At 41.9% G+C, this 27,963-nt stretch overlaps 1 protein-coding gene across 7 annotated transcripts in view; it reads right to left on the reverse strand.

Moving 5' to 3' along the window:
- Window positions 1-23,978, reverse strand: part of ENTPD6 (ectonucleoside triphosphate diphosphohydrolase 6) — a 35,359-nt gene extending 11,381 nt beyond the window's left edge. For 4 of the 7 annotated variants that reach the window (XM_016219074.2, XM_016219073.2, XM_016219075.2 and 1 more), the window contains exons 1-5: window positions 23,867-23,978; window positions 7,830-8,150; window positions 6,147-6,223; window positions 1,459-1,602; window positions 266-341 (exon numbers count right to left, since the gene is read on the reverse strand). In XM_016219074.2, the coding sequence (XP_016074560.1) occupies window positions 266-341; window positions 1,459-1,602; window positions 6,147-6,223; window positions 7,830-8,121 (589 nt within the window). In that variant the 5' untranslated portion in view covers window positions 8,122-8,150; window positions 23,867-23,978. Of the gene's footprint in view, window positions 1-265; window positions 342-1,458; window positions 1,603-6,146; window positions 6,224-7,829; window positions 8,154-23,423; window positions 23,597-23,866 lie in introns of those variants that run through there. The other 3 variants (XM_087819150.1, XM_087819151.1, XM_016219071.2) reach the window with 3 other exon arrangements.
- Window positions 23,979-27,963: the final 3,985 nt, after the last annotated feature.

Below are 27,963 nucleotides of genomic sequence, written 5' to 3' on the forward strand. Positions count from 1 at the left end.
TGGGCATTCTCTTTAAATGTTCTTACAACTGGAAGTATGATTATTTTCAGAAACTTCATCTGTGCTAGTCAAGATGAGCATCTAATACTGGCACCAAGAAGACCCTCTGAGACAGTTAAACTGTGCATTGGAATGGGACGGTCACTGAGTGGTCCTTCACCCGTGCATCTGATAAGGAGAGAGCTAAGAGTGCCCCCAGCAGCTCTGAGCATAGCCCCCCTCACCAGGATAGCCCCTGTGCACAGAATGCTTCTGGCAACTCTACCTTCATCTGTTCCGTTCATGATGGAAACACAGTCATCCCCTACAAGGAAAGGCGATGCCTTAAACACTTCTTTCACCTAAATGTAAAGAGAGACATATATTATACTCTAGAATATAAACTCATAGTTCCCAATCAAGCTATCCTTTCAGCAGGTGGTCTCAAAACACCAGACGTGTCAGCTAGTGCTGCAAAGTAACAAAGCACAGGGTTTAAGCTTTTCTAATGCTCTGCAAGCACTTTCCTTGTCAATCTATTCCCTGGACTAGCTGACGCAGATGCTGCACTGGAGAGCCCTGTGCTAAGGCACTCTGGACTGAAAGAGCTCTGGGGTGCACTCACTGCTGGGTGCCAAAATGCTGCCTTGCTTTAGGATGTGGAATGAAGGGGCAGGAAGCTCTATAAGGCTGAGCTCAGACTTGGGACCCCTGCACTGCTTGGAGACGACCTGGCAAAGGGAAGGCAAAGGCAGTGAGCAGCTCCACTTGCGGTATTTCCTTACCCATTTTTTTTTAGCAAATATTGATACACAGGAACTTCAATGCATCTGTACACACCAACTACAGCTGTGTCCCACCATCCTACTTGAGTGTGTAATTTTTATAAGGGACCTTTAACAGATGTGCAACAATTCATCATTTTAGTAGCTAGTTTAGAAACAGTATAGAGGGTCAGGAGGACCATTCTGCTTAGAACAGTTTCCCTGACTTGGCCAATGAAAAGCAACCCTGCAAGATGAGTTCCAGAGCCCCTCTGAAGGGGAGGTACAGGGCCTGGGGACACACCCTGGCCATGTGAGAGCCAGGAAGAGGCTAAAGGGTATCCACAGTAGTTACATTTGAGTATTACACTGAAAGCAGGACTAGCAGCTCCCATGAGAACAAGTGGCTTGTGCTGAAATGCCAGGAGCTCAGTTCCCACAGCCTCTGACACACAGAAAGTCCTTGGATGACAGGAAGCCCTTCAAAAGCACAATGAATTTTTAAAACAAAGTTGTTCTTATTATAAAAACAGATTTACTCTAGAAAACATGAATAGCTTTAAATGTCATGAGAAAGAAAATACCATTCACTATTAACAATGCAGTGTTTTCCTCTTCAGGGAGCACCCGACTGCCTGACAGCTCGGACACTGGCTGAATATTTAGTATTTCAGTTACTGTACGCCACCCCCCAGAAGGAAATGGATAGGATCACCTTTTGTAGTAAATTCTGAGCCTTCTCTCCTGGTAACAGACGTAAACCAGCTGTAGCCTTCAGAACCAATGGGGTGGCCTTCCAGAAGTCAAAAGGAATTTCTTGTTTAGCAACATCCAGCAATTCCTGAATACCAGGAGTGCTCTGTGAAGGTGGTAAAACAGGGTCTGTCAAAGCTTAGCATAGTCAAAGATGCTCCCCTCACCCTTTTGGTTTTATTAACTTATAAATACATAGTTTCTAATTTTCCAAATTGGCATGAAACAGCAAGTGAAGTGGTGCTGGCGGGTGTTTGGGCACAAGGACCAGGTAAGCGTAGAGAAATGTCCTTGGCAGAAAGTCACAGGGTGAGGTCCATGAAAGGGGTTCCTTTTCTACACACCTAGCCACCAAAACCCTCACCTGGCGACCTCAGATGAGTTGCAACTCCCCTGGACATCATGAGTAAATCGTGGGGTCTCTCATAGTGCTAAAACCCCGTGAATAACTATATTGAGGAATCATTTTCACCTGGGGGAATGTTTGATCCAAATATTGAGTAAAGCCCTGTGTCTGCGGCAATGGGTGAGGGAAAGACTTTGGTAAAACATCGCTGGGCATGTCAACGGGTACAATGCCATGGGGCAATCTGGCAATATCTGTGCAAGGGGAAAACATGTATCCCTTTTACTAAGAAGTCCCACTCTAAGACTTCATTAGACAGTCGCCTCTGCACATGTGGGTAATGAAGTGTATATAACGTAACAAACTGCAACCTCTCTTATACTGTTAAGAGCAAAAGACTGGCCGTTATCTAAATGCACTTCAGGATGGCACTGGTTCTGGAAATTCAATGTGCACATATAACTGCAACACCAGCCAGCCAGAGAACCCAAAGAAGCTCTTCACAAACTGAGTCAATGACCTTCCAGCGACACTGTTTAAAGATGGAAGCAAAGCGCGCACCATGAATGCCTCGCCACTGGGTATGTAAAAGAAGGAGGAGGGGAGAATGCAGACGTATTTGCCATTAGCCACAGAAACTTGCTCCTGAAGGACATGTGAGAAACCTGACACTGCGAAACTCATCCCACTTCAATGTGTGTTGCCTACTGAAACAAGTAAGACTTAAAAAACCCAGAGCTTATTCTAGATATCAAATTTAATCAGGTTTGACCTATGGTCATGCTAGAATCACGAATTTTGATTTTTAACCAAACTACAGGAAAGCAAGGCTATGCCTTCACTGTCTGTAGAAAAGACAGTGAAGGGTCTGTGGATAAGAACAACATATTCATTTTTTATTTGATATATGCTTGAACCAAAAAAGGAACTTACAGCTATACTGGTGACTGGTTTCATGAGAGCCTTAGTGGAAATACAAGTGTCCTATATTACTGTAGTTGTCAGCTTTAGGGACTTTATAAATACTACAAGCTTACACAAATCATTATTTGACAGTTTAAATATCTTTTAAACTTATTTGTTTTATGGATTTTGCATAATACACTTTTAACTTTTTAAAAAAAATTATCTTTATTATTTAAAGTATTACAAATGTCCCCTTTTTTCCCCATTCACCCCCCACCCCCTGCACCCCTCCCCCAGGCCTTCAGTACACTACTGTCTGTGTCCCTGGGTTATGCATATATGCATATAAATTCTTAGGTTAATCTCTCATCCACACACCTACCCCTGCCTTCTCTCTGAGATTCTTCACTCTGTTCCATGCTTCTGTGTCTCTGGATCTATTTTATTCATTGGTTTATTTTGTTCATTAGATTCCTCATATGAGTAAGATCATGTGATACTTGTCTTTCTCTGACTGGTTTATTCCGCTAAGCATAATACTCTTCAGGTCGCTCCATGCTGTCTCAAAAGGTAAAGGATCCTTTGTTTTTGCAGCTGCATAATATTCCATGGTGTAAATGTCCGAGAAGATGATTGATATGATTTCAATCTTCTTAAACTTGTAGAGGCTTGTTTTGTGTCCTAACATGTGGTCTGTTTTTGAGAATATCCCATATGCACTTGAGAATGCATATTCTGCAGCTCTGGAATGAAATGTTCTGTAAATGTCAATTAAATCCATCTGATCTACTGTGTCATTTAGAATCACTGTTTCCTTGCTGATTTTTTGTCTGGAAGATCTATCCAGTAAAGTCAGTGGGGTGTTAAAGTCCCCTACTGTGACTATAGTGCTGTTGATCTCTCCTTTAAAGTCCTCCAGAAGTTTTTGTTTGGTTTTTGTTCTTTTCAGCCTGTGTGTGTCTTTTGTTCTGAGGTGGGTCTCTTGTAGACAGCATATATTTGGGTCTTGTTTTCTTATCCATTCAGCTACCATATGTCCTTTGTTTGGAGCATTTAATCCATTTATATTTAAGGTTATTATTGATAAGTACTTATCTATTGCCATTTTATTTCTTTATGCCTATGTTTCTCATCCTCTCTATTTCAACTTCTAATTACAGCAGTTCCTTTAACATTTCTTGCAATGCTGGTTTGGTGGTGATAAACTCCTTTAGCCTTTTTTTTGGTCTGGGAAGCTCTTTATTTCACCATCTGCTTTGAAGGATACTCTTGCTGGATAGAGTATTCTTGGTTTCAGATCCTTGTTTTGCATTCCCTTGAATACTTCATGCCATTCCCTTCTGGTCTGTAGAGTTTCTGATGAGAAATCAGCTGATAGCCTTATGGGAGCTCCTTTGTAGATAACAGATTGCTTTTCTCTTGGTTCCTTTAAGATTCTGTCTTGAATTTTTAGCATTTTAATTATGATGTGTCTGGGCATGGGCTTCTTTGGGTTCTTCTTGCTTGGGACTCTGTGCCTCCTGAACATGTGTGGCTTTTTCCTTGGCCAGGTTAGGGAAGTTTTCTGCCATTCAAATAGGTTCTCTAACCCTTGCTTACTTTCTACATCTTCTGGTACTCCTATGATGCAAATATGATTATGTTTCAAGTTGTCCCATAGCTCCCTTAACCTGTCCTCCTGTTTTTTGTTTTTCCTTTTTGGTTCTCTGATTGACTTTTTTTCTATCCTGTCTTCTAATTGGCTGATCTGATCCTCAACTTCCCTTAACCTCCTGTTTATTTCTTCCAATGTTTTAATTTTTACTATGTCATTCTTAATTTCCTTCCTAGTTTCCATTTCTTTTCTCATGCTGTTGAGCATGCTTATGATCAGTATTCTGAGCTCTGTATCTGATAGACTGACTACTTATCTCCATTTCATTTAGCTCTTATTCTGAAAAATTCTTTTGTTCTTTCATTTGGGACTTGCTTTTTTTGTCTCCCCATTTTGGCTGCCTGTTTGGATTTGTTTCTATGTATTAATTAGATCTGCTAGGACTCCCAGTCTTTCTGGATGGTCTCTGGTGCAGGCCAATGTCAGATGCTGTTTGTGGCTGGCCTTGAGTACCCTGCTTGAAGTTTTCTGCACTCCACAGCTTGTGGTTCCCTCTGCTGGGACTGGGTGTGTTTGGACAGGACCAAGATGTGCACCAAGGTCTGCTTTCCCAAGCCGTGGATCCAGAAGCAAATCAGGCAGACGCAAAGCACCCAGGGGATGTTATTCAGTCCCTTAATGAGCCTCAGGCTGTATAAACTCCACAGTTGGGGCCAGAGGTTTTTGAGCAGGGTGGGGCAATTGCTCCCCCCTACCCCAGGCAAAAGCTGCTTGGAAGGTATACGTCTGTCTGAGAAAGATGTCCTCTGCTGTATGGGGGAATGACTCAGCACAGGAATTCGGATGGCTGCCCTCTGAGCTCTATTCTCCCAGTAAGCGCCATTGGACTCTCCTCACATAGCTCTAGTCCACTCTGCCCTCCCCCTGCCAGAACCCAAGCTGAGTGGCTGCACAAGAAACTTTGTGCATTGGCCCTTTAAGAGGGTGCCTGTATTTCCAGCTGTCTCCCCTGTCAGACAGAACCCCACTGCTTTTCACAACCAGATGTTATGTGGGGCACCTTTCTCAGTTCTGGTGCTCTTGGCTGGGAAGCCCACCCTGGGGATTAGGCTCCAGAGTGCTCAGTGGGAACCCCTTCCCCACTACTGAGATATCCCTCCGGACCTTCAGCTGCTGTGTGTGGGAGCCCAGCCAGCCCTCTTGAGCCTCTGCACTTCCTACCAGTCTCTATGAGGTCTCCACTATTCCTCCTTGGTTATGAGGGTGCTCTCCAGCTCATCTTCAGTTGCAGTTTACTATTCAGGATGGTTTTTCTATATTTTAGTTGTAATTTCAGTTTGGTCCTGGGAGATTGTCAGTGTAGCTTCCACTTAATCTTCCACCATCTTGGAATCTCCTTCCTATACTTTTAAATTTAATTTTTTGTTTTAGTCAATGTTTGTCATATTCAATCAGAGGAACTAAAACAATAAAAAAACTAAGTTTTCAAATAATGCTTTTTGTAAGTTTGTAGCATTTGTGCTTTTGAAACACATCCAGACCTCTGGTGGTATATGTGCTGGTTGTAGGAAGTGCCTGGAATCGCCAGGGTGTGTGTGTGGGAGAATGGGAGATGGGGGTACTTATGTATTATACCAGTTTCCTCTATTTTCTGACCATGCTAAACATGAAATGTCCCAGGTCAGCACCATCAGAGATACTCTTTTGTTAAGATGGCTGACTGCACTCAAGAGGAAGAAAGCTGGCATTAACAATCACACAGTTAGACGACAAATGTGATGAACAGACAAGAGAAAACCGCTACCTTTTCAACGTCATCAGCATACGCAGAAAGACCTGGCTGCAGTGCTTTGAAGGTCTCATGGGTCAAAGTGGGAGTTTCTAAGGGAAAAACATATTTTTAAGAAGGTACAACTATGAATCTATACACAAAATATAAATCTATACAACTAAGATTAGCCACACTTTTAAGGCCAATCTGAAAACAGATAGATCCCAGAGTGACAGGAGCCCTTTCACCGATTCTCATCTAAATTCTGACACTAGTTTGACTAAACAAGATGAATATTATACCTAATGTTTTGGTCAGAACTTTACCTTTTTTTTAAAAAATTAACTTTATTCAGGTTTATTTTGCATACAAAAAAAGTGCATTTAAGGCTAAATTTAACAGTTAATTCCTGTTAATTCAATAAACAGAGGGGCAGGGCAGATGATTCCAAACTGCAAATACAAAAGTCATTTCCTCAATTCTGGGATGGATGCATTAGAGGGTTCTAAAAAATATGTTTTCTTCTTTTTTAAAAATTGAGTGTTTTAAATTATTTGGAGGCTGGACTCCTGTGCATACAGCAGGGTGAGTGTTCAGAGCATACAGTGGACAAGGGATGCTGGTCTGAACTCAGACACAGAGACCCAATAGGAAAAATTAGAAGCAAAACTTTTTTTAAGGACTTCTCTCCAAAAATTAAACAGTGGAATATGGCTATTAAAGGATTACACATGGACATGTGTTGTCTTAAACTCAGCCTCAAAACCATTTTTGGAGGTAGATAGGTCCAGCACATAAATATGTATTTAACTTGCAGTAAGTTTAAAAACAAAGCAGATGAAAAGTAAATAAAATATGTCATGATGGCTTTGGAGAGAGCTACTCAGGGTGTCTGGCGTCACCAGCTCAGTTAAATACACAACATGGCGTTGACTCAAAAGGCACTGAAAGTCAGTAAAGAGCCAGAGGAGAGAGGAGAGAACCCCAGTTTGACCAATAGGCTTGCTGAATAGTCAGCAGAAAACACTTATTGGCTAGAGGCTAGAGAGACAACCCTCAGAGCCGATGGACACAAAGAGGTGCTGGGAAAGGAGATCAAAAGGAGGAACAGGGTAAAGAACTGGACAGTGATGAGGATCACCCTATAAGAGAAGCCAGCAAGTGAAGATGCCTAAGCCCCTACCCAGGGAAGTAAAGCAGACAGGCTCCGGCTTCAGTTCCACTCTCACTGCTGAGGCCACGGCCCTACTGACAGCTCTTTTTTGGCTTGGGTTCTGGGTCTTTGCAATTATCAGACTTTTCTAGACTCCAAGCTCCACTCACCTGAATCTGGGCTTACTTCCTGTCTTAAATTCACCAACACGACCTCTGGGCTAAATCATGATCCCAGCCACCTGACCTGCCTGTGCATGCTGGGAGGAGACAGGCTACCAAACACCCTCTGGGATCTCACTTGCCCCTAGCTGGTAGCCAGATGCTAGTGCAAGAATATTTTGGGATTCCTGGGAAATTTAGATTCTTTGGCCCCAACCGATACTCTGAGTCAGTATCACTGGGTCACTGCATTTTTTACAAACTCCCAGGTAAGTCTAAGGCAGGGAGTCTAGCCTATACCCTGAGAAACCACCGTCTTTAAGGGGAGGTGATCCCAAGAGCTCTGCTGTGAGGAGGAGAAAAAGCAGCACACAGCTAGGGATTTCTGCCCAGACAGGATACCTCCAGGCTGCCAGGTGAGTTGAAAGATATGCACTCGGGTGCCAGTGCTTCCCGCGTCAAACATGATGCCATAGAAGACCTTGTGACCATGTGCAGTCGTCCCCGGAGGATCTCGAGTCTGCTGGCCCCTGTGGGCCCCTGAGGTTGCCTCAGTGATGCTGAAGAAGGCCTGCGTGGCGAAGACCCAGTGCCACTTGATGTAGGCGATATAGATGAACAGGCACACAAACAGTCCCAGGGGGTACGCCACCTTCATCCTCTTCAGGTTCCCATTATTTGGTATTTTTCTCATTTCTTTATCTGTTGAGGACTGTGCCACAGCTGCTGGTGGAAAGGCAGAAGCAGGAAAAATACGTTAGGCTACGAACTTCCAGGGCAAGTCAGAAATCCCTGTGCTCAGGGACAAAACGTTGAACTAAAAACTGGTCTGCATTTTCTCCTGTGAATCAGAAGAGTCACTTGATTCTCAAAATGATTCTGGAAGGTGTGACCCCTACAGGAGGAACTGAGGTTTATAAGACTAGGTGAGCTGTCCAAGCTTGTAGGTCCTGCAGGTGCTGATCTGGGGCACAGACCACAGCCTAAGCATGTTTCCCTCTAGGTACTGTTCCAGACAAACAGCTTTTAGGCTTGTCCTATTTTAAAAAGTTATGTGTAAATGATGTCCCAAAACCTTTCACGGTAACAGGAACATGTATCCAATCCACTCTTTCAATTCTCACTTTTTCTCCATATAGTAATTTACTTTTCAAAAGGGTTAAAATCCTGTCCTTTGGGAACCAAGAGCCCCAGACAAATCTGAAAAACACTGCTCGTTTTCCTGGAAAATTCACAACTGATACATCTTTTCATTCATGTAGCATATTCCTGCCAAGAAGGAAATAAGTGTGCTTTCAAAGCCTATAAAAGTTCTACCTGAGTAGCAAAATAAATGAATTTGGCACCATTGATTTTGGTTCAATGCACCCTCAAAAGGAGCATGTGTTCAAGTTTTATTAGCAGCTTCTAGTGCAAGGCACCATGTGGGAATGTGAAGCTTCCCAGGACAGGAAGGGAGGTGCCTCATTCTCAAGGCTCCCTAACACTCAGGGAAAGTCCACCATCTGTCCATCATTCTCTGCCAGTTATGGTAAGTGGGATGGAAGTTCCTAGGAGAAAGGGACAGGGATGTGCCAGGTTGAAAGCAGGATGTAGGTTTAAGCTCTGCCCACAGCAGTGTGGGCAACTTATCCCCTTGCAAGGGGCTGGTCTCCGCATCTGGAAGGTGGGGCTACTCACAGGAAAGCTGCTCATGCTGCTGTTTCAGGATACAAAGAGATGTGAGATGTGATCAGAAAAGAATACAGAGAACACAGATATAGGATGATGGTTTTACAGAAGGGTGGCAGGAGGTAACGTGCCCCTGGAACCAGGGACAGTGATGGCAAAAGTGCTAGAGGACAGTGTGACTGCACTATCTGGGGATGGAAAAGTGGAGCCAGGCTATCAGTGCAGTGGGCAAGCTTACGGTGGCCTTTATGCCAACCTTGAGGCTGTCCAGGTAGAAAAGAAATACAGTGGCACCTTGGTTCTCAAACTTAATTTGTTCCAGAAGGCTGTTCGAGAAGCAATCTGTTTGAAAACCAAATCACTTTTCCTACTAGAAATAATGTAAATTGAATTAATTCATTCCAGACCCCCAAATGATTCGCTGTTTTAACCTTTCTTATATACAGTTCATGTCTAATGTACTGTTTGATCTATAAACAAATACTTCTTTTCTTAAATGTATTGAACCACCCCCTACTAGCCTTAAACAAATCACATTCAGCACTTGTTTCAGGGGTGTCTTTCAGGAAGTCAGATGCAGCCATCTTCGCTTTTTCACATATCACTGCCTCGGAAATGCTGTCATGGCTAGCTGCTTTTCATTTATCCAAATCAACAACAGTTTTCCTACCTCTTCAATTGCCTGTGATCATTGTTCCTTTCACACTCTTAGCAACATTAGCACTCTTGATGGCCTCTTTTTGTTTTAAAATTGTGCTAATCATCCATTTTTCCAGCAACACAAGCAAAAAAAACCCACAAAAATATTCACAGCACAATTTCCTGAGATGTTAACAATACAAGGTTTAGCAGTACACTAACTTGCATTCTCTCCTTTGTTTGTGGCCTGAGAGATGCTTTTTGTCATGCTGATATATAAGCATGAAAAGGTTGTCAGATTGAGAACCGAAGTTTTGTTCAATAATCGAGACATTTTTTTCACAAACAACTTGGTCAAGAACCGAATTGTTTGAGATGGGAGACATTTGAGAACCAAGGTTTGACTGTAGAACAAAAGTAGTCCTTGGCAGGGAGTACAGAGTACAGGCCTTCTATGGCCCCTCCTTTCTGGGATCTAGCCCCACAGCCACATCTGGATGCCCTCAGGTCCTGGAGTTCAGGTCAGTGTACACCACTTAAACCTCCAGCTGCCTCTGTTCCCCTGCATAGGGGAGAGGCATCCTCAGCAGCCCATGACCAAGCTCAAGTAGGGGTCAAATCACCCCTTCCTGAACAGGGCTACGAAAAAGGCTCTTTTGATAGGTGCCGAGGAGAAAACCTCCCTCCCCAAAACTCTACCTCTCCAAGACTCTCCCTGCCCAGCCCCTGCTCCTGCCTCACCTGGGACTTCTCTTGGGTCTCACTGCACTTGGGGGTTCCCCAATGCTCTCAGAATGTCATACCTCCTGCTCAGATCTGACCCCTATTGGCCTCTGCAGCATCAAATCTCTCTTGCTCTTGTACATGGTCCTCTAAAAACCTAGTGCCTTATTTTGTCCCTAGAACTCAGGTTCTCCCTGCCTCAGGCCCTTTGCACACACTGTTAAGCATTCCCAGAAGGCTCATCTGCCAACCTGGCCGATCTTCTGTTCACCCCTAAACTTCTGCTGAAATGTTACTGTCCCCAACTTAAACAGCCTCCACCCCTGTTATGCTCTCTGTGAGCTCCCTAGCCCCTTCTTCCCTGGCACCACCATAATCTGTCATGATGCCACTGGCTGTGGGATTAGCTTCTGAAGCGCTATGTCCCCTATTGGAGAGGCGAGGAACTCCCATGGGAAGGACTTAGCCTGTCTTATACTGCTGCTGCCTGGCCTAGAATACAGTCCTTGACCTAGAACAGCAGAGGAAGCTCATCCACACTATCCATCTCCCATGCTGTCACCAAACATACCAAAAAAAAAAAAAGTCCCAATTTAAAATCCTTTAAGGGGAACAGGACATCAGCAAGGTGGTGTAATTGGGAGCTCTAGGCCCTCATTCCCCCATGGAAATATTTTAAAAATTGGTACTGGCTAAAATATTTTATACAAGTTCTGGAAAACAGTCAAAGATCCACAGCAACCAAGCAAATGCCCAGTTAAGAAAAAGTGACATTCAGGATGGTTGGGATTTTTGTGGTGTAGGAATTTTTGTTTTGCTTACTCACCCTTGCCCTACTCCTTCCCATATCAAACCATCTGAAAGCAGAAGCACCAACTCCAGTTCCTTCCCTCAAACTGGAGGGTACAGAGAAGATCTTTTGGCAACATCCTAACTTGTCTTGGGGCTACCTGAGGGACAGGTCTCTGTTTTGCCTGACTTGGAGCTGAGATGGGAAAAGCTACAGAAACAGCAGTGGGTACTCCGTGTGAAAGCCATGGGGTGACTGCAGACCCACACATGCTTGGGGCAAGAGAATGAGTGGATGGGGGAAGATACAATAGAACATCTAAAGCCCAAGGAGGAGTTCAGATGAGGCACTTTGGAAATTAAGACATTTAAAAGCAGCCATGTATACGGGGGAATTGAAAATAACACACACACACAAGCCCAGGGAAGATACATGCTCAGAAAAAATTCTGAGAATAGCTTAAGCCTTTGCTCCAAGATGACCTTAAGGATCAGAAACAGCCTACTAATCAGTGGTCTTTCATGGCACAGAGCCAGTCTGCAAAGACTGGAGAAAGTGGCTATTTTTCTAATGCCGAATTTTTCAAAAAGAAAAAGAATTACAAGGCACACATAGAAACAGGAAAACATGGCCCATTTAGAGAAAGAAGAATTGGTAGAAACTGTCCCTGAGGAAAAATAGGCATAGGATGTACTAGATAAAGACTTTAAAACCAACCATTAAATATATTGAAAGAGGTAAAGAAAACCCAAAGAACTAAAAAATAATTTGGAAAACAATCTATGACAACAAAATGAGAATATCAACAAAGAGATACAAATTGTAAAAAGAAATCAAACAAATTGTGGAGCTAAAAAATACAATACCTAAACTGAAAAATTTACTAGAGGGCTTCAACAGCAGATTTGAACAGGCAGAAGAATCAGTGAACTTCAATAGCAAACACTTAAAAAGTCTTAAGAAAAGTGAACAGAGTCCAAAGTACTTATGGAACACAGTAAGGGAACCAATATGCACGGTAAGGGAGTACCAGATGAGAAGAGAGAAAGGGACAGAGAGGTAAATTGAAGAAATAATGGCTGGGCCCTGGCCGGGTAGCTTGGCTGGTTAGAGAGTCATCCAAATATGCAAGGTTGCAGGTTTGATCTCCAGTCAGAGAACATACAAGAATCAACCAATGAATGCATAAATAAGTGAAACAACAAATCAATGTTTCTCTTTTTCTCTCTCTCTCCCTCTTCCTCTCTCTGTAAAATCAATAAAATTTTAAAAGAGATAAATAGTGGCTGAAAACTTCCCCAAATTGTGGGAATACAAAGATTTACAAATTCAAGCTCAATAAACTCCAAGTAAGATAAACCCAGAGACTCATGCTGAAACACATTATAATCAACTGCTGAAAGCCAGAGATAAAGAGAGAATCTTTAGAGTAGCAAGAGAAAAGTGACTCATCATGTACAAAAAATACTTAATAAGATTATAAACCAATTTCTCTGCAGAACTTTGGAGGCCATATAGCAGTGGGATAATACTCAACGTGCTGGGGGGGGGGGGGGCGGGGAGGACCAGTCAACTTAGAATTCTATATTTAGCAATACTGTCCTTCAAATATGAGGGAGAAATTAAGACATTCCCAGGTAAATAAAAGCTACGGGGAACTCATTACCAGTAGACCTGCCCTATAAGAAATGCTAAGGGGAGTGCTTTAGGCTGGCACAAAAGGATACTAGACAGCAACTGAAAGCCAAAAGAAAATATAAAGATCTCCAGTAAAGGTGAATACATTGACAAACATAAAAAAAAGTACACCTTGTTTACCACTTCCCTTTTTATTTTATACAAGATTTAGAAGTCAAATGCATTAAAAATTTTAAGTCTATGTTGATGTATACACACAATGATATAATCTGTGACATCAAAAATATAAAATGAGAAGGGGGGAGACATAAAGAAGTAGAATTATTATATGTGATTAAAATTAAGTTGGTATCAAAGGTAAAATAAACTGTTATAACTTTAGGATGTTATATGTAATCTCCATAGTAACCACACAAAAAAAATCTATAGAATATACACAAAACAAAATGAGGAAAGAAGCAAAATTATCACTACAAAAAAATTAACTGAACATAAAGGAAAGCAATAATGGAGAAAATGAGGAACAAAAAAAGCTATAAGACATACAGAAAACAACAAAATGACAAAAGCAAATCCTTCCCCCTCGGTAACTACTTTAAATGTAAATGCATTAAATTCCCCAATCGAGAGACATAAAGTAGCTTAATGGATTAAAAAACAAGATCCACCTCTATGCTTCTACAAGAGACTCACTTTAGATCTAAGGACAAACACAGAGAAGATGGTGGCCATAGGTAAATGTCATATTTGCCTCCTCCCATGATTACAAGGATGTTTAAGAAACTTAGTGAGAACTGTAAGAAATTAAATGGGAACTACAATGAACTTAGTGGGAACTACATGAGCATGAAAAAGGACATAGAAACCAATTGGAAATGAAGACTACTATATCTCACATCAATAATACCCTGGAAGGAATTAAAGCAGGCTTGGTGAAGCAGAGGATTGAATCAGTGATTTGGAAGACAAGGTACAAAAAAACACTCAATTAGAGTGGCAAAAAACAAACAAACAAACAAAGCAAACCACTTAGAAAGTATGAGGAGAATCTAAGGGAGCTATGGGACAACATGAAATGGAACAATATGTGCACTGTACAGGTACCAGAGAGAGAAGAAAGTTAGCAAGGGATAGAAAACCTGTTTGAACAAATAATAACAGAAAACTTGCCTAACCTGGTGAAGAAAAAAGTCACAAAAGTTCAGGAAGCACCGAGAGTCCCAATCAATATGAACCCAAACAGACCCATCCAAGCCACATCAGAATTAAAATGGCAAACATTAAAGACAAGACAGAATCTAAGGAAAGAAAGAGAGATAGTCAGTTATCTACAAGGGAGCTCCCATAAGGCTGATAGCTGATTTCTCAACAAAAATACTACAGGCCAGAAGGGAACAGCAAGAAAGACTCAATGTAATGAAAAGTAAGGATCTGAAACCAAGAGTACTCTATCCAGCAAGGCTATCATTTAAAATTGAAGGTGCAATAAAGAGCTTCCAAGACAAAAAATGCTAAAGGAGTTTATTACCACCAAACCAGGACTGCAAGAAATGCTAAAAGGATTGTTGTAAGACGAAGAAAAAATAGAGGTAGAGAGGAACATAGGTATAAAGAATAAATATAGCAATACATAAGTACCTATAAATAATAACCATAAATGTAAATGGATTAAGTGCTCCAATCAAAAGACAGAGGGTAGCTGAATGGATAAGAAAACATGACCCATATATATGCTGTCAATAAGAGACCCATCTTAGAAGTCCCATAATGGTTGAAAGTAGAAAAAAATTTTCCAAGCAAATGGAAACAAACAAAAAAAGCAGGGGTAGCAATACTTATATCTGACAAAATAGACTTAAAAACAAAGGCCATTATAAGAGACAAAGAATATCACTACATAATACTAAAGGGATCAACCTAACAAGAAAATACAACCCCTGTAGACATGTATGCACCTAAATATATTTTAAAAACTCTTGGCGGACTTTAAGGAGAGCTAGCAATACAATCATAGTAGGGGATTTGAACACCCCACTGACATCACTGGATAGATCTTACACACAAAAAATCAACAAGGGACAGCCACCTTAAATGACACATTAAATTAGATGAATCTAATTGATATTTACAGAACATTTCATTCCAAAGCAGCAGAATATACATTCTTCTCAAGTGCACACGGAGCATTCTCAAGGATAGACCACATGATAGGAAACAAAACAAGTCTCTACAAGTTCAAGAAGACTGAAATCATATCAAGCATCTTCTCGGATCACAATGGCATGAAGCTAGAAATCAACTACAATAAAAAAAAAATTTTAAACATTCAAACACATGGCAGCTAAATAGTATGCTATGAAACAATGAATGGGTTGCCAGTGAGATCAAGGAAGAAATCAGAAGCTTCCTAGAAACAAATGAAAATGAACACACAACAATGCAAGAACTATGGGACAGAGTGAAAAAACTCCTGAGAGGGAAATTCATAGCATTAGAGGTCTACTTCAAGAAACAAGAAAAAACTAAAAAAAAAGTAAAAATAAAAAATCTAATCCTACAACTAAAAGAATTAGAGAGAGAACAAGAAGAAAAGCCCAGAGGAAGTAGAAGAAAGAAAATAATAAAGATCAGAGAAGAAATAAATGACATAGAGACTTAAAAAAAAATACAAAAGATCAATGAAACCCAAAGCTGGTTCTTTGAAAAAATAAACAAGATTGATGAACCTTTAGCCAGACTCATCAAGTAATAGAGAGGACCCAAAAAAATAAAATGGGAAATGAAAGAGGTGAAGTAACAACTGACAGCAGAGTAATAAAAAGTAATATAAGGAAATACTATGGAAATCTATATGCCAACAAACTGGACAACCGGTGTGAAATGGACAAATTCCTAGAAACATACAACCTTCCAAAACTTAATCAGGTGGAATGAGAAAACCTGAATATCTAATAACAACTAATGAAATTGAAGCAGTAATAGAAAAATTCCCAGCAAAAAAACCTCCTGGACTGGATGGTTTTACAGGCCAGTTTTACCAAACATTCAGTGAAGAACTAACACCTGTCCTCCTCAAACTATTCCAAAAAATTCAAGAGGAGGGAAGACTTCTAAGCTCTTTTTACAAGGTCAGCATTATTCTAATTCCAAAACCAGATAAAGACACTACAAAGAAAGAAAATTATAGACCCATATCCTGGATGAACATGGATGCTAAAATCCTCAAAAAAATATTAGCAAATCAGATCCAGCAATACATTACAAAGATCATATTCCATAATAAAGTGGGATTTATCCTGGGGATACAAGGATGGTACAATATTTGCAAATCTATAAATGTGATAAATCACAAACAAAATAAAGGAAAACTATCACATGATCATATCAATAGATGCAGGAAAAGCATTCAATGAAATACAGCACCCATTTATGATAAAAACCTCTCAACAAGGTGGGAATAGAGGGAACAAGCCTCAAAATAATAAAGCCCATATATGACAAACATACACCCAACATGATATTCAATGGGCAAAATCTAAAAGTACTTCCCTTAAAAACAGGAACAAGTTAGGGTTGTCTGCTTTCATCACTCTTATTCAACGTAGTACTGAAGTCTTAGCCACAGAAATCAGACAAGAAGAAATAATAAAAGGCATCTAAATTGGAAAGGAGGAAGTTAAACTGTCATTATTTGCAGATGACATGATATTATACATAGAAAACCCTAAAGACTCCACCAAAAAACTACTAGATTTAATAAATGAATTCAGAAAAGTAGCATGATACAAAATTAACATCCAGAAATTGATGGCATTTTTATACAACAATAATGAACTCTCAGAAAAAGAGTCTAAAATATAATCCCACTTACCATTGCAACAACAACAAAAAAGATATCTAGGAATAAACTTAACCAAGTAGGCAAAACACCTGTACTTGGAAAACTATAGGATATTGAAAGAAGAAACAGAGGATGATACAAAGAAGTGGAAGCATATACCGTGTTCATGGAATGGAAGAATTAACATCATTAAAATGTCCATACTACCTAAAGCAATCTATAGATTCAACGCACTCTCTATTAAAATACCATCAGCATATTTCACAGGTCTAGAACAACTATTCCAAAAATTAATATGGAACCAAAAAGACCCCAAATTGCCATAGTACACTTGAGAAAGAAGAACAAAATTGGATGGATCACAATACCAGATATCAAACTGTAATACAAAACCATTGTAATCAAAACAGCCTGGTACTGGCACAAGAACAGGCATATAGATCAATAGAATAGAACAGCAACCCCAGAAATAGACCCATGCGATTCTGGTGAATTAACATATAAGAAAGTAGACGAGCATACAATGAAGTAAAGACAGTCTCTTCAATAAATGGTGCTGGGAAAATTGAACAGGTGCATGCAAGAAAATGAAACTAGAACACCAACTAACAACCTACACAAGAATGAATTCAAAATGGAGAAAACACTTAAATGTAAGCCACAAAACCATACAAATCCTAGACATAGGCAGCAAAATCTCAGACATCTCACGTAGCAGAATTTTCAGCAATACAACTCTAGGGGAAGGGAAACAAAGGAAAAAACAAACAAACAGGACTACATCAAACTAAAAAGCTTCTGCACAGCAAAAGAAACCATCCTCAAAATGAAAAGGGAACCCACTGTATCAGAGGACATATTCACCAATGATACATCTGGTAAGGCATTAATTTCCTAAATACATAAAGAACTCACAAAACTCAACAAAAAACAAACAATCCAATTAAAAAATGGGCAAAGGACCTGAATAGACACTTCTCCAAAGAAGACACACAGATGGCCAAGAGACGTATGAAAAAATGCTCACAGTAACCAATCACCAAAGAGATGCAAATTTAAACTACAATGAGGTATCATCTCACACCTGCCAGAATGGCTATCATCAATAAATCAGCAAACAACAAGTGCTGACATTGACGTGGGAAGAAGGGAACCCTACTACACTCCTGGTGGGAATGCAGACTGGTGCAGCCACTGTGGAAACATTATGAAGATTCCTCAAAAAATTAAAAAAGGAACTGCCGTTTGACCCAGCAATCCCACTTCTGGGAATATATCCTCAGAATCCTGAAACACCAATCAGAAAGAATATATGCACCCTATGTTCATAGCAGCATTATTTACAACAGCTCAGGTCTGGAAACAGCCAAGTGTCCATCAGATGAGTAGTTAAAAAAGCTGTGGTACATTTATACAACTGAATACTATGCAGCTGTAAAAAAGAAGGATCTTTCTCTTACCCTTTGAGACAGCATGGATGGACCTGGAGATTATTATACTAAGCAAAATAAGCCAGTCAGAGAATGACAAATATCACATGATCTCACTTATATGTGGAAGCTAATGAGCAAAATAAACTGACAAATAAAAGTCCAAAGACATGGAAGAATAGAACAGACTGACAAGGGGGCGGGAAGAGATTAACCAAAGAACTTATATGCATAGCACACGGATACAGACAATAGTGTGGGAAGGCCTGGGGTGGAGCGGGAGTGGGGTAGAGGGAGGCAAAGTGGGGAAAATGGGGGATATCTGTAATACTCTCAACAATAAAAAAAAAAAAGAACAAAGTTGGAGGCCTCATACTTCCTGATATCAAAACACACTACAAAGCTATAGCAATTAACACATTGCTGCAGTATTATAAAGACAGACACACAGACCAATGGAATAGAGTAAGAGCCCAGAAATAAACTCTAATGTATATTATCAAATAATCTTTGACAAAGGTAGTCTCTTTAATAAATGATAAAGGGAAAACTGGATATCCTCATGAAAAAATAAAGTTGGATCTTTACCTTACATCATATGCAGAAATTAACTCAAAAAGGATTAAACACTTAAATGTAAAGCCTAAAATTATAAAACTCCTAGAAGAAATCAGAGAAAAGTTTCATATTATTTTGGTAATGATTTTTTAGATAAGAACCAAGCACAGGCAACAAAAGCAAAAATAGACAAGTGGGACTACATGAAAATTAAAAACCTTTATGCTTCAAAGGACACTAAAAACAGAGAAAAAAAGCAACTCACAAAATGGGAGAAAAGATTTACAACTCATATATCTGATAAGGGATTAAAATCTGTAATATATAAAGAACTCTTAAAACTTAACAACAAAAAACAAATAGCCCAATTCAAAAAAGGGCCTAAATAGACATCTCTCGGAAGAAAATATACAAACAGCCAACAAGCATATGAAAAGATGCTTAATATCACTAATCGTTAGCGATATGCAACACTACATGACAATACATAACCTCACACAAATTAGAATAGCCACTATAAAAAACAGAAAATAACAAATGTTGGGAAGAATGTGGAGAAATTGGAAACCTTGGGGGATTGTAAAATGTTGCAACCACTAAGGAAAACAGTATGGAGACTCCTCAAAAAACTAAAAATAAAATTACTATATGATCCAATAATCTTATTTCTGAGTATGTCACCAAAAGAACTGAAAACAGGGTCTTGAGATTATTGCACACCCATGTTCACTGCAGCACTGTTCACAGTAGCCAAGAGGTAGGAAAAGGCAAATGACTATCCACAGGTGAATGATAAAGAAAATGTGGTATATTCATACAATAGAATATCATTTAGCCTTAAAAAGGAAACTCTGACATATGCTACAACATGGATGAACCTTGAAGAGACTATGCTAAGTGAAATAAGCCAGTCACACAAACACAAATATTCCACTTATATAAGGTACCTACCTACAGTAGTAAATTCATAGACAGAAAAAATGGTTCTAGGAGCTGGGGAAAGGCAGGAGATGAATTATTGTTTAATGGGTACAGAGATTCAATTCAGGTACAAAAAAGTTCTGGAGATGGATGGTGGTAATCAGTACAACAATGTGAATGTACTTAATGCCACTAAACTCTATACTTAAAAATGGTAAATTTTATGTTATGTATATTTTATCACAATAAAAAAAAAATCCTTTAATGGCTCTGAAGCAAGGAAGGTAACAAATGAGTTTTGTGGATGTAGGACTAAAGGCAGTGGTGGGGGAGGAAAATGAAGAGGGCTGGGCCTGACTATTGTATCAAATTCAAACTGTTTTAAAGTAGCCAGTCATACCTTACTCTCTTTTTTAAAAATGTCTTTATTGATTTCAGAGACAGGAAAGGAGAGGAAGAGAGACAGAAACATCAATGATGAGAGAGTGATTGATCAGCTGCCTCCTGCACGCCCCCTGCTGGGGATCAAGCCCACAACCCCGGCATGTGCCCTGACTGGGAATCAAACCCCAATCTCCTGGATCATAGGTCAATGCTCAACCGCTGAGCCATGCCAGCCGGGCACACCTTACTCTCTTAACAAAAGCAACAGGTCATGTCTTGAGACTTCCTGCCTCAAATATTATTTAAGAATCCTTTTCCTTTGGTCCTTTCTCCACACCTCTGCAAAACCTACTCAAGATGCTTACTGCCACTCTGAGCCATGGCAGCTGGAGGCTCCTCCCTTAGGCTCTTTGGTGCTCTACACACTTCCTCGCCCTGAGTAGGCGGAGTGCCTCTCTTCCTTCTGGTTAGACAGTGCCTCTCTGGCAGCAGGGACTAGGTCACTCATCCCAGATCTCCAACCTCTGACCCAAGGCCAGAGTCCAGCAGCCACTCAGCCAACACTTGCTGGTGAAGAAGGCTAGCTTGAGAGCTTAGCAATTCACCAATTCACCGAGGAGGCTCCAGGACCTGGGTGATAGCCACCAATAGAAGTAGGCCATTCGGGAGGGGGCTGTTTGCCAGGAGACAGAAGTGACCATGTTTTCTACATGCTGAGTTTGAAATGACAGCAGGACATCAGTTAGATATGGAACTGCTCTGTGAGAGATGATAGGTTTGGGGTTGGGCCTGGGGAACTACCTGCATTAAGGGGATGTTAGCTGAGATCAGAAGTGAAGAAGTCAGCAACAGAGAGAAGACCCAGGGATGAACAGAAGCTGAGACACAATCTGGGGAATGCCCATTTACCCACAACTGCCCCTCTCATAGGCCTCCTTTTGTTATATAACCCAGAGTTCCCATTGCTAAGTGATCATTTAAAAAGTATTTACAGCACCTGGCCGGTGTGGTTCAGTGGTTGAGTGTCACCCCATGAACCAGGAGGTTCACAGTTCGATTCCCAGTCAGGGCACATGCCTGATCCCCAGCAGGCGGTGTGCAGGAGGCAACCAATTAATGACTCTCTCATCACTGATGTTTCTCTCTCTCCCTCTCCCTTCCTCTCTCTGAAATCAATAAATATATATATGTTAAAAAAAAATTCTATAGAAAAAGTTCTAAAGCAGCTCTTTCCAAGGATGAACAGTGAGGACACAAAAGCAATGTCTTACAAATGTGAAAGTGCTTTAAAAAATCCATTTACATAACCAAGTTTTACCATGTTCTAAGTTAGTCTTGTAGAACTATGTTCTACAAGATTAGATTAACAAGTGATATAACATATTTTGAGGCAAAGGTTGCTCTTTATTAAATTTGTCTACCTGCTAAAAAACAAACACCTTTACATATGCTATATTCTATTACCAGAGGCCCACAAAGCTGGCACTTACATCATACAACATACAAAGACTTATTTGCATACGACCATACCAAGGCCCTGGGAATGTTTGTAAACAGACTTGCCTGGGATCACACAGGTTCACATGGTGAGGCACAGAAAAACTTTTTGGCTTCCAACAAAATGTGCTTCATTACTTCCCTTCCTCTATTAATACAACTCTCCTTTAGACAACCAAAAAGCACACATGAAATTACATACACACAATCATTTAAGTTACACACTGTAAGTTCAAGGTGACATAAACAGTCCAAACACAACAGAACATTGTGGGAGCAAAGAGCCAGGAACATCCTGGCCCACATGCACCTCCAAGCCCCTGAGGCTATACTTAAAAGCCAGTTTCATTCCACTGGGTTAAGGCGTTTGTCCAGAGCTAAGATGCCTGCAGGAGAGACAAATCACATTTCCATGGGCACTAATACTGTAGTATAAATGTTTTGATCAGGCCTCCCTAGAGGTTCACCAAGGAAGATAATTCAACTTTAGTCTAGTTTTATTCTGTAAAGGAAAGTCTAGAAAACAAGGCAGTAAGGAATGCAGAGTAGGCTTGGGGATGGGGCAAGGCATAAAGGCAAACAGAAAGCTTATGCTGAGCAAACCTTGCTCCCAGCTGGCTCCTGTCCGGGTCACCCTGTCAGGAGCAGGCAGGGGTCAGAGAGGAGAATCTGGGTGTGGGGCAGTGGTGTCGGAGGCAGGTGCCTGCTCCACACCTCGCTAGGTTTCTAGGAGCTGGGGACGGCAGATCAGCTCTCAGAAATACAAGGGTTATCTGATTTGGATGGTGGCCACCTAATCTGTTGGCCAGTTCCTTCAAGGTTTTCAGTTAAAGAACACAAAACAGCCATGTGCACAAAATCAAAGCACGTTAGCAAACCACTACTTATTCTCCTGGTAGATTTAAATGGATTTTTCTCCCCTTTTCTGCAACAAAAAACTATACATGAATCAGCCCTACAATACCACCTGTTGTTTCCTTTTCATAGGATACAGTGGGAGGGAGGCACTTCCAGACCTCTTTACTCAGTTGTCCACTTCTCTGGTTCTTCACGTAAAGTTCAAAGAGGAAAATGGACACACACCATATTAGTCAAATGACACTTCTGAGGGCAGATGTGGGGAAGAGCAAAAACCAATTTCTGGGCTTGTATCATTACGCTTTTCATGAACCTTGTTCATGCCATGGTAATGCCAATAGGAAAAGATCCCCAGACATCATGGCTCTTGGACAGCGGGTCACAGAGCCCTTTGTAATCACAATCACCATTCGTCTACCCTCAAGGAACCTCCTTCCTAAAAGTTTCAGACTCCCTCATTGGAGGCTATGAGCTAGGACCACCTCTGCATCCCAGAGGATGGAGGCTGTGCTCCACACACAAAATCCTGGAATGCATGTGCCTGGAGGGACACCTGGAGCTGCCTAGGTTACTTCCAGATGACTGATTCCCTTTGGGTGGACACCCAGAATGTGGGGCTGTGTCCACAATAATCTACAGAGCTATTCGGGCTTTTCTACAACCCTTTAAACCATTCTGTGGCTTTTAACTTCACTTAAAATAAAAATCACTCTTCCTTCCATGGTCCCCTGCGCATCTTTCCTGGCTGCTCACTGCTTTCCACTGAACAGAGTCCAGCCTGGTGTCCAGCGCAGGGCCTCTTCCTCCCACAGCCTGGAGCACTCCTGGCTCATGGGTCAGCTCAGGCAAAGCCACTCTATCCACCTCATAAGCTCATCTGGTCACCCCTCCAATGCCAGAGGTCACTGTCCTCACATCCTCAGTACTGTCTGAATGGCATAATCGCACCTGTTCCCTGGGTTTTCCAACAGGGCTGTGAAGCCCAGAGAGAAGGGGCCTGCCTGTCCTCCCCCTATTTTAAACGTGTCTACCCATTCAGCAAATACCTTTGCAAACGCTGTGTCCTCCTACCGGAAGACCCACAAGGCTGCTGCACGTGGCACAGAGCTGGGAAGAGGGGCAGCAAACGCTGGCTTACTGAATAAATGCAGCAGCGTTGCCAGAACACTGACTGCGCCCCTCCTGGGTCAGCGGAGTTCGGGGTCCCGGGAGAACGAACGGAGCTGGGACAGGAAGGCGGCGGGAGCGAAGAGCAGCGCGCGAGGCACGCCCGGGCCACCTCCCGCGCCGCCGCTGGAGCCCCGAGGCGCCAGGCAGCACAGGGGCCTCTGGCGCGGCTCCGCATGCCAGAAGCGCGCGACCCTCCACCGCTCCGGCCCCCACTCCAGGGCGCGGCGCAGCGGCGCGTCCGCAGGCCCATCCGCTGCTGTCAGTCACCCCAGACCCGCAGACCCCTCCGGCCCCGCACCCACCCCAGGTTCGCCATTACCCTGCAACGGCCCCTCAGCCCCACCTCCGGAGGGAGGCGTCGTTCCCGGAAGAGGGGGCGGAGGGGCGACTGAGGGTGCCTCCCTGCTCTCCCTCCCGGGCCGGCGTCACCTCGACTTCCACTCGCGAGCCGCAGCGAACCCGCGGATCCCGGGGCCTGGGCCCCGCCCACTTTCAGGCCACGTTCCCGCCGGCCGGGCGTCGCGGGACCAGTGCGCAGGCGCGGAGTGGAAGCGGGGCATCACGGGCCCCGCTGCGCAGGCGCGGCGGTGCTTCCCACGTGGGCGGGTCTGGCCGTTCCTCCCAGCCTGGAGCCTTCCTGGTGCCGCCGCGGAGCTGTGGCCGCAGCGCCTTTGGCCGCCAGAGCCCGGGCGGATTCAGCTTCTGAGCCAGCGCGGAGGGGTCCCTCACGGCGCCTGGCCTGAGGGGTTTCACCACCGCAACCTCAAAGCCTTGACCAGCCTGTGGAATTTTGAATTTCCCTTGGGTCCTATAAAGTTACTTTTATTATTTTTTTAAAGGTAATACATGACAGAAAATGCAACCACCAGAAAATAGGCGGCGCAATGAAATCTCTCCTGTGCTTGACCCCTGTTTTCTTATCTCTTCCTAGAAATGGCCAAGCTTGCCAGCCCCTGACTTGTGTTGGTCGTGAATCCGGCCTCCAGTCTACTCAAGGATCCTCGTGGTGGGGGCTGCCCAGTGTCCCCTCCATCGTTCTCATTTTCTTTGACCAGAGCTAGAGCCCCCTTTCCAGCTTCCCTTGAGATTGGGCTGCCCAAGGAGGCGTGGGTGCCCCCTTCCTGGAAACCTCGGCTCCGTCTCAGGGGAGGCCCTGGGACAGCGTTAGCGGGACCCTCAATCACACAGTGGCCTTAAGTTTATTGTCACGTCGGGGACATTTGTGAGTGGGAGCCAGCTAGATGGGATGTAGGGACAGCATGGCAGACCAGGACTGGGCAGCGGGTATTGCCCTCAGTCCACATGGCCCCTTGTTCTAGATGTTTGCTACTGTGAACAATGCTACAGGATCCCAGGGACTCTCTTTGTGCCCATGTGTAGGTATGTCTATGGGAAAAATTCTGAGAACAGGAATTGCTATGGTAAAGGATATGTTCTCTCTCCTTTTTTCTTTCAAACGTTGGGTACATATGGCTAAATTGTTCTTTAGACATTGTATTAATGGACACTCCCACAGTAATATATAGGAGTGTGTGTTTCCCCACATGTTTTACTAGTAGAGTCTTTCCAAACCTTTGGGTCTTTGCCAATCCAATTGCTACAAAATTCTGTCTCACATAGAGTTTTAATTTACATTTATTCTAATATTTTGAAGTGTCTTTTCATGGAATTGCGTGACCCTGCTTCTGTCTACCTCACACAACATCTTTGACCATATTTTACTGTTAGAGTTTCTAGAATTTGTCACTTTTGCTGACATAGGCTTTTTGCATATGCTATTTATTGTCTGGAAAGCTCTTGCCCCAGGTCCTTCCTTAGTAAATTGCTATGGTCTGAATGTTCGTGTCCCTCAAAATTCATCTGTTGAAATCCTACCACTCATGGTGATGGTATTAGGAGGCAGGGCCTCTCTGGAAGATGAATTGAATTAGTGTCCTTAGAGGATGCAGAGCAATCCCTCGTCCTTTCTGCCATATGAAGGTGCAGTAAGACGGGGCTCTGAGGAAGCTGGCTCTTACCAGACACCGAATCTGCCAGCACCTTGATCTTGGATTTCCTAGCCTCCAGGACTGTAAGAAATAAATATTTGTTATTTATAAGCCATGCAGTCTATGGTATTTTTATTAAAGCAGCCCAAATGGACTGAGACATAGATTCTTTCTCATTCTTTTTTAAGAGTCAGCTCAAATAGCCCCTCTTCAAACCACTTTATCTAGAGTGGCCTCCCCAGTCCTGGATGTTTTCACCCTTTGTTATTTCCTTCATAGCACTTATCACACCTTTCGCTATATTATTTATTTGTTGATTTGTGTATTGGCATATTTTCTATTCCACTACTGAAAGGTAAGCTCCATGAGAACAAGCAAGTGGTTTGTCCTGATGATTGTTGCATGCCCAGTACCTAGCACTTGGACTGGTGCATGGTATGTGTCCATATCCCCTTGGCCCACTTTGTTTGTTTGTTTGTTTGTTTACTTATTTATATATTTTTTAAAAAAATATATCTTTATTGACCTCAGAGAGAGGAAAGGAGAGGGAGAGAGAGAGATAGAAACATCAATGATGAGAGTTTTGCCCAGGCAGCGTGGCTCAAAGGTTGAGCATCAACCTATGATCCGGGAGATCACAGTTTGATTCCTGGTCAGGGCTTGATCCCCTGGGGGGTGGGGGGGCTAGTGGAGAAGGCAGTGGATCAATGACTCATCATTGATGTTTCTATCTCTCTCTCCCCCTCTCCCTTCCTCTCTTTGAAATCAATAAAGGTAATTTATTGATTTTGCCTGTTGAGTATGATGTTGGCTGTAAGTTTTTCATATATGGGCTTTATTATGTTGAGGTATGATCCTTCTATTCCTACTTTGCTGAGATTTTTTATTAAAAAACGGGTGCCGAATGCTTTTTCTGCATCTATTGATACAATCATGTGATTTTTATCCTTTATTTTGTTTATGTGATGTATCACATTTATAGATTTGTGAATATTGTATCATCCTTGCATCCCCAGAATAAAGCCCACTTGGTCATGGTGTATGATCTTTTTAATGTATTGCTGGATCTGATTTGCTAATATTTTTTTGAGGATTTTAGCATCTATGTTCATCCAGGATACTGGCCTATAATTTTCTTTTTTTGTAGTGTGTTTATCTAGTTTTGGAATTAGGATAATGTTGGCCTCTAGAAAGAGTTTGGTATAAGGGTTCTCTCCAGCTAGTCTTCAGTTGATTATTCAGGATGGTTTTTCTATATTTTAGTTGTAATTCCAATTTGGTCCTAGAAGGAGGTGAGTGTAACTTCCACCTACTTTGTTGCCATTGTGGATGCTCTGAGTTATTTTATAAAATGCCTCCCAGGTTGGTCTTCTGATATTTCTTTATCATTAGATTCAGATTATGCACTTTTGTCACAAATTCCACAGAAGTGGTGATGTGCCTTTTCTCTGCATCCTATCAGAAAGTTCATGGTGTGAATTTGTCCAAATCACTGGTGACGTTAACTTTCATCCTTGGTTAAGGTAGTGTCTGCCTTGTTTCTTCACTGTCAAATTGCTATATATCCTTGCTATATATATCTTGTGGGGAAATACTTTGACCCTATGTAAATATCCCCACACTCCTCAAACTTGTACCCATTTTTGTATCCATTGATAATTTTTGCCTGAAAAAATTGGGACTCATATCAATTCTTAATTTTGGGGGGAGGAAGGGGTTGTATTTCTGCTTCAAAAGATTCAAAGAACAAAAAAAAAAAAGATTCAAAGAACCATGTGTTCTCTAAAAAGGTTTATGGTCAATCGTTGATCTATTCTGAAGTGATCCATAAAAATAGCCACAGCAAGCTTAATTTTCCCTGTTTGCAGTAAAGAAAATGACATCTTGTACTCAGGGGCTTAAAAGTAGCTAATTATTTGGAATTTGCACTCTGCCTTCTTAGACCTAGAGGGACACAGAGATGATTTGGTGATTTTTATTTTTAAAGAATAGTAAGGTAGTTCTCTGTACCTCACAGATGTTGAGAGAATCTTAGATCACTTTTATTTATTGAGGTTTCAGGAATAGTACGATATAAATAGCAAAGGTGGTTTGTGACTATAGTGGAAAAAAATCAATAGTTGTTGCCTATGGGGTGAAAGTGGGGATGAGCTGGAAGTGGGACTGGATTGACTGGAAGGGGCAGAGAGCTTTTTAAGGTGATAGAACGTTGTGTATCTTGAGAGAGGTTTGGCCATGGTCCACACTCATCGAATGGTGCACTTCTGAGTCAAATGTCAAGTTATGCATGTTTTACCTAAAAATCCCCACAAACTTATTGACTTCTGGTTACTGATGCACATGCTGATGTGTTTAGGGGCAGGAAAGGTGTTTCTCGGCAACTCAGATACCAATTCACTTGATTGATAGGTGGACCAAGAGATTGACT

This window comes from Miniopterus natalensis, chromosome 7, assembly GCF_054644295.1.
Source record: "Miniopterus natalensis isolate mMinNat1 chromosome 7, mMinNat1.hap1, whole genome shotgun sequence".
NCBI lineage: Eukaryota > Metazoa > Chordata > Mammalia > Chiroptera > Miniopteridae > Miniopterus > Miniopterus natalensis.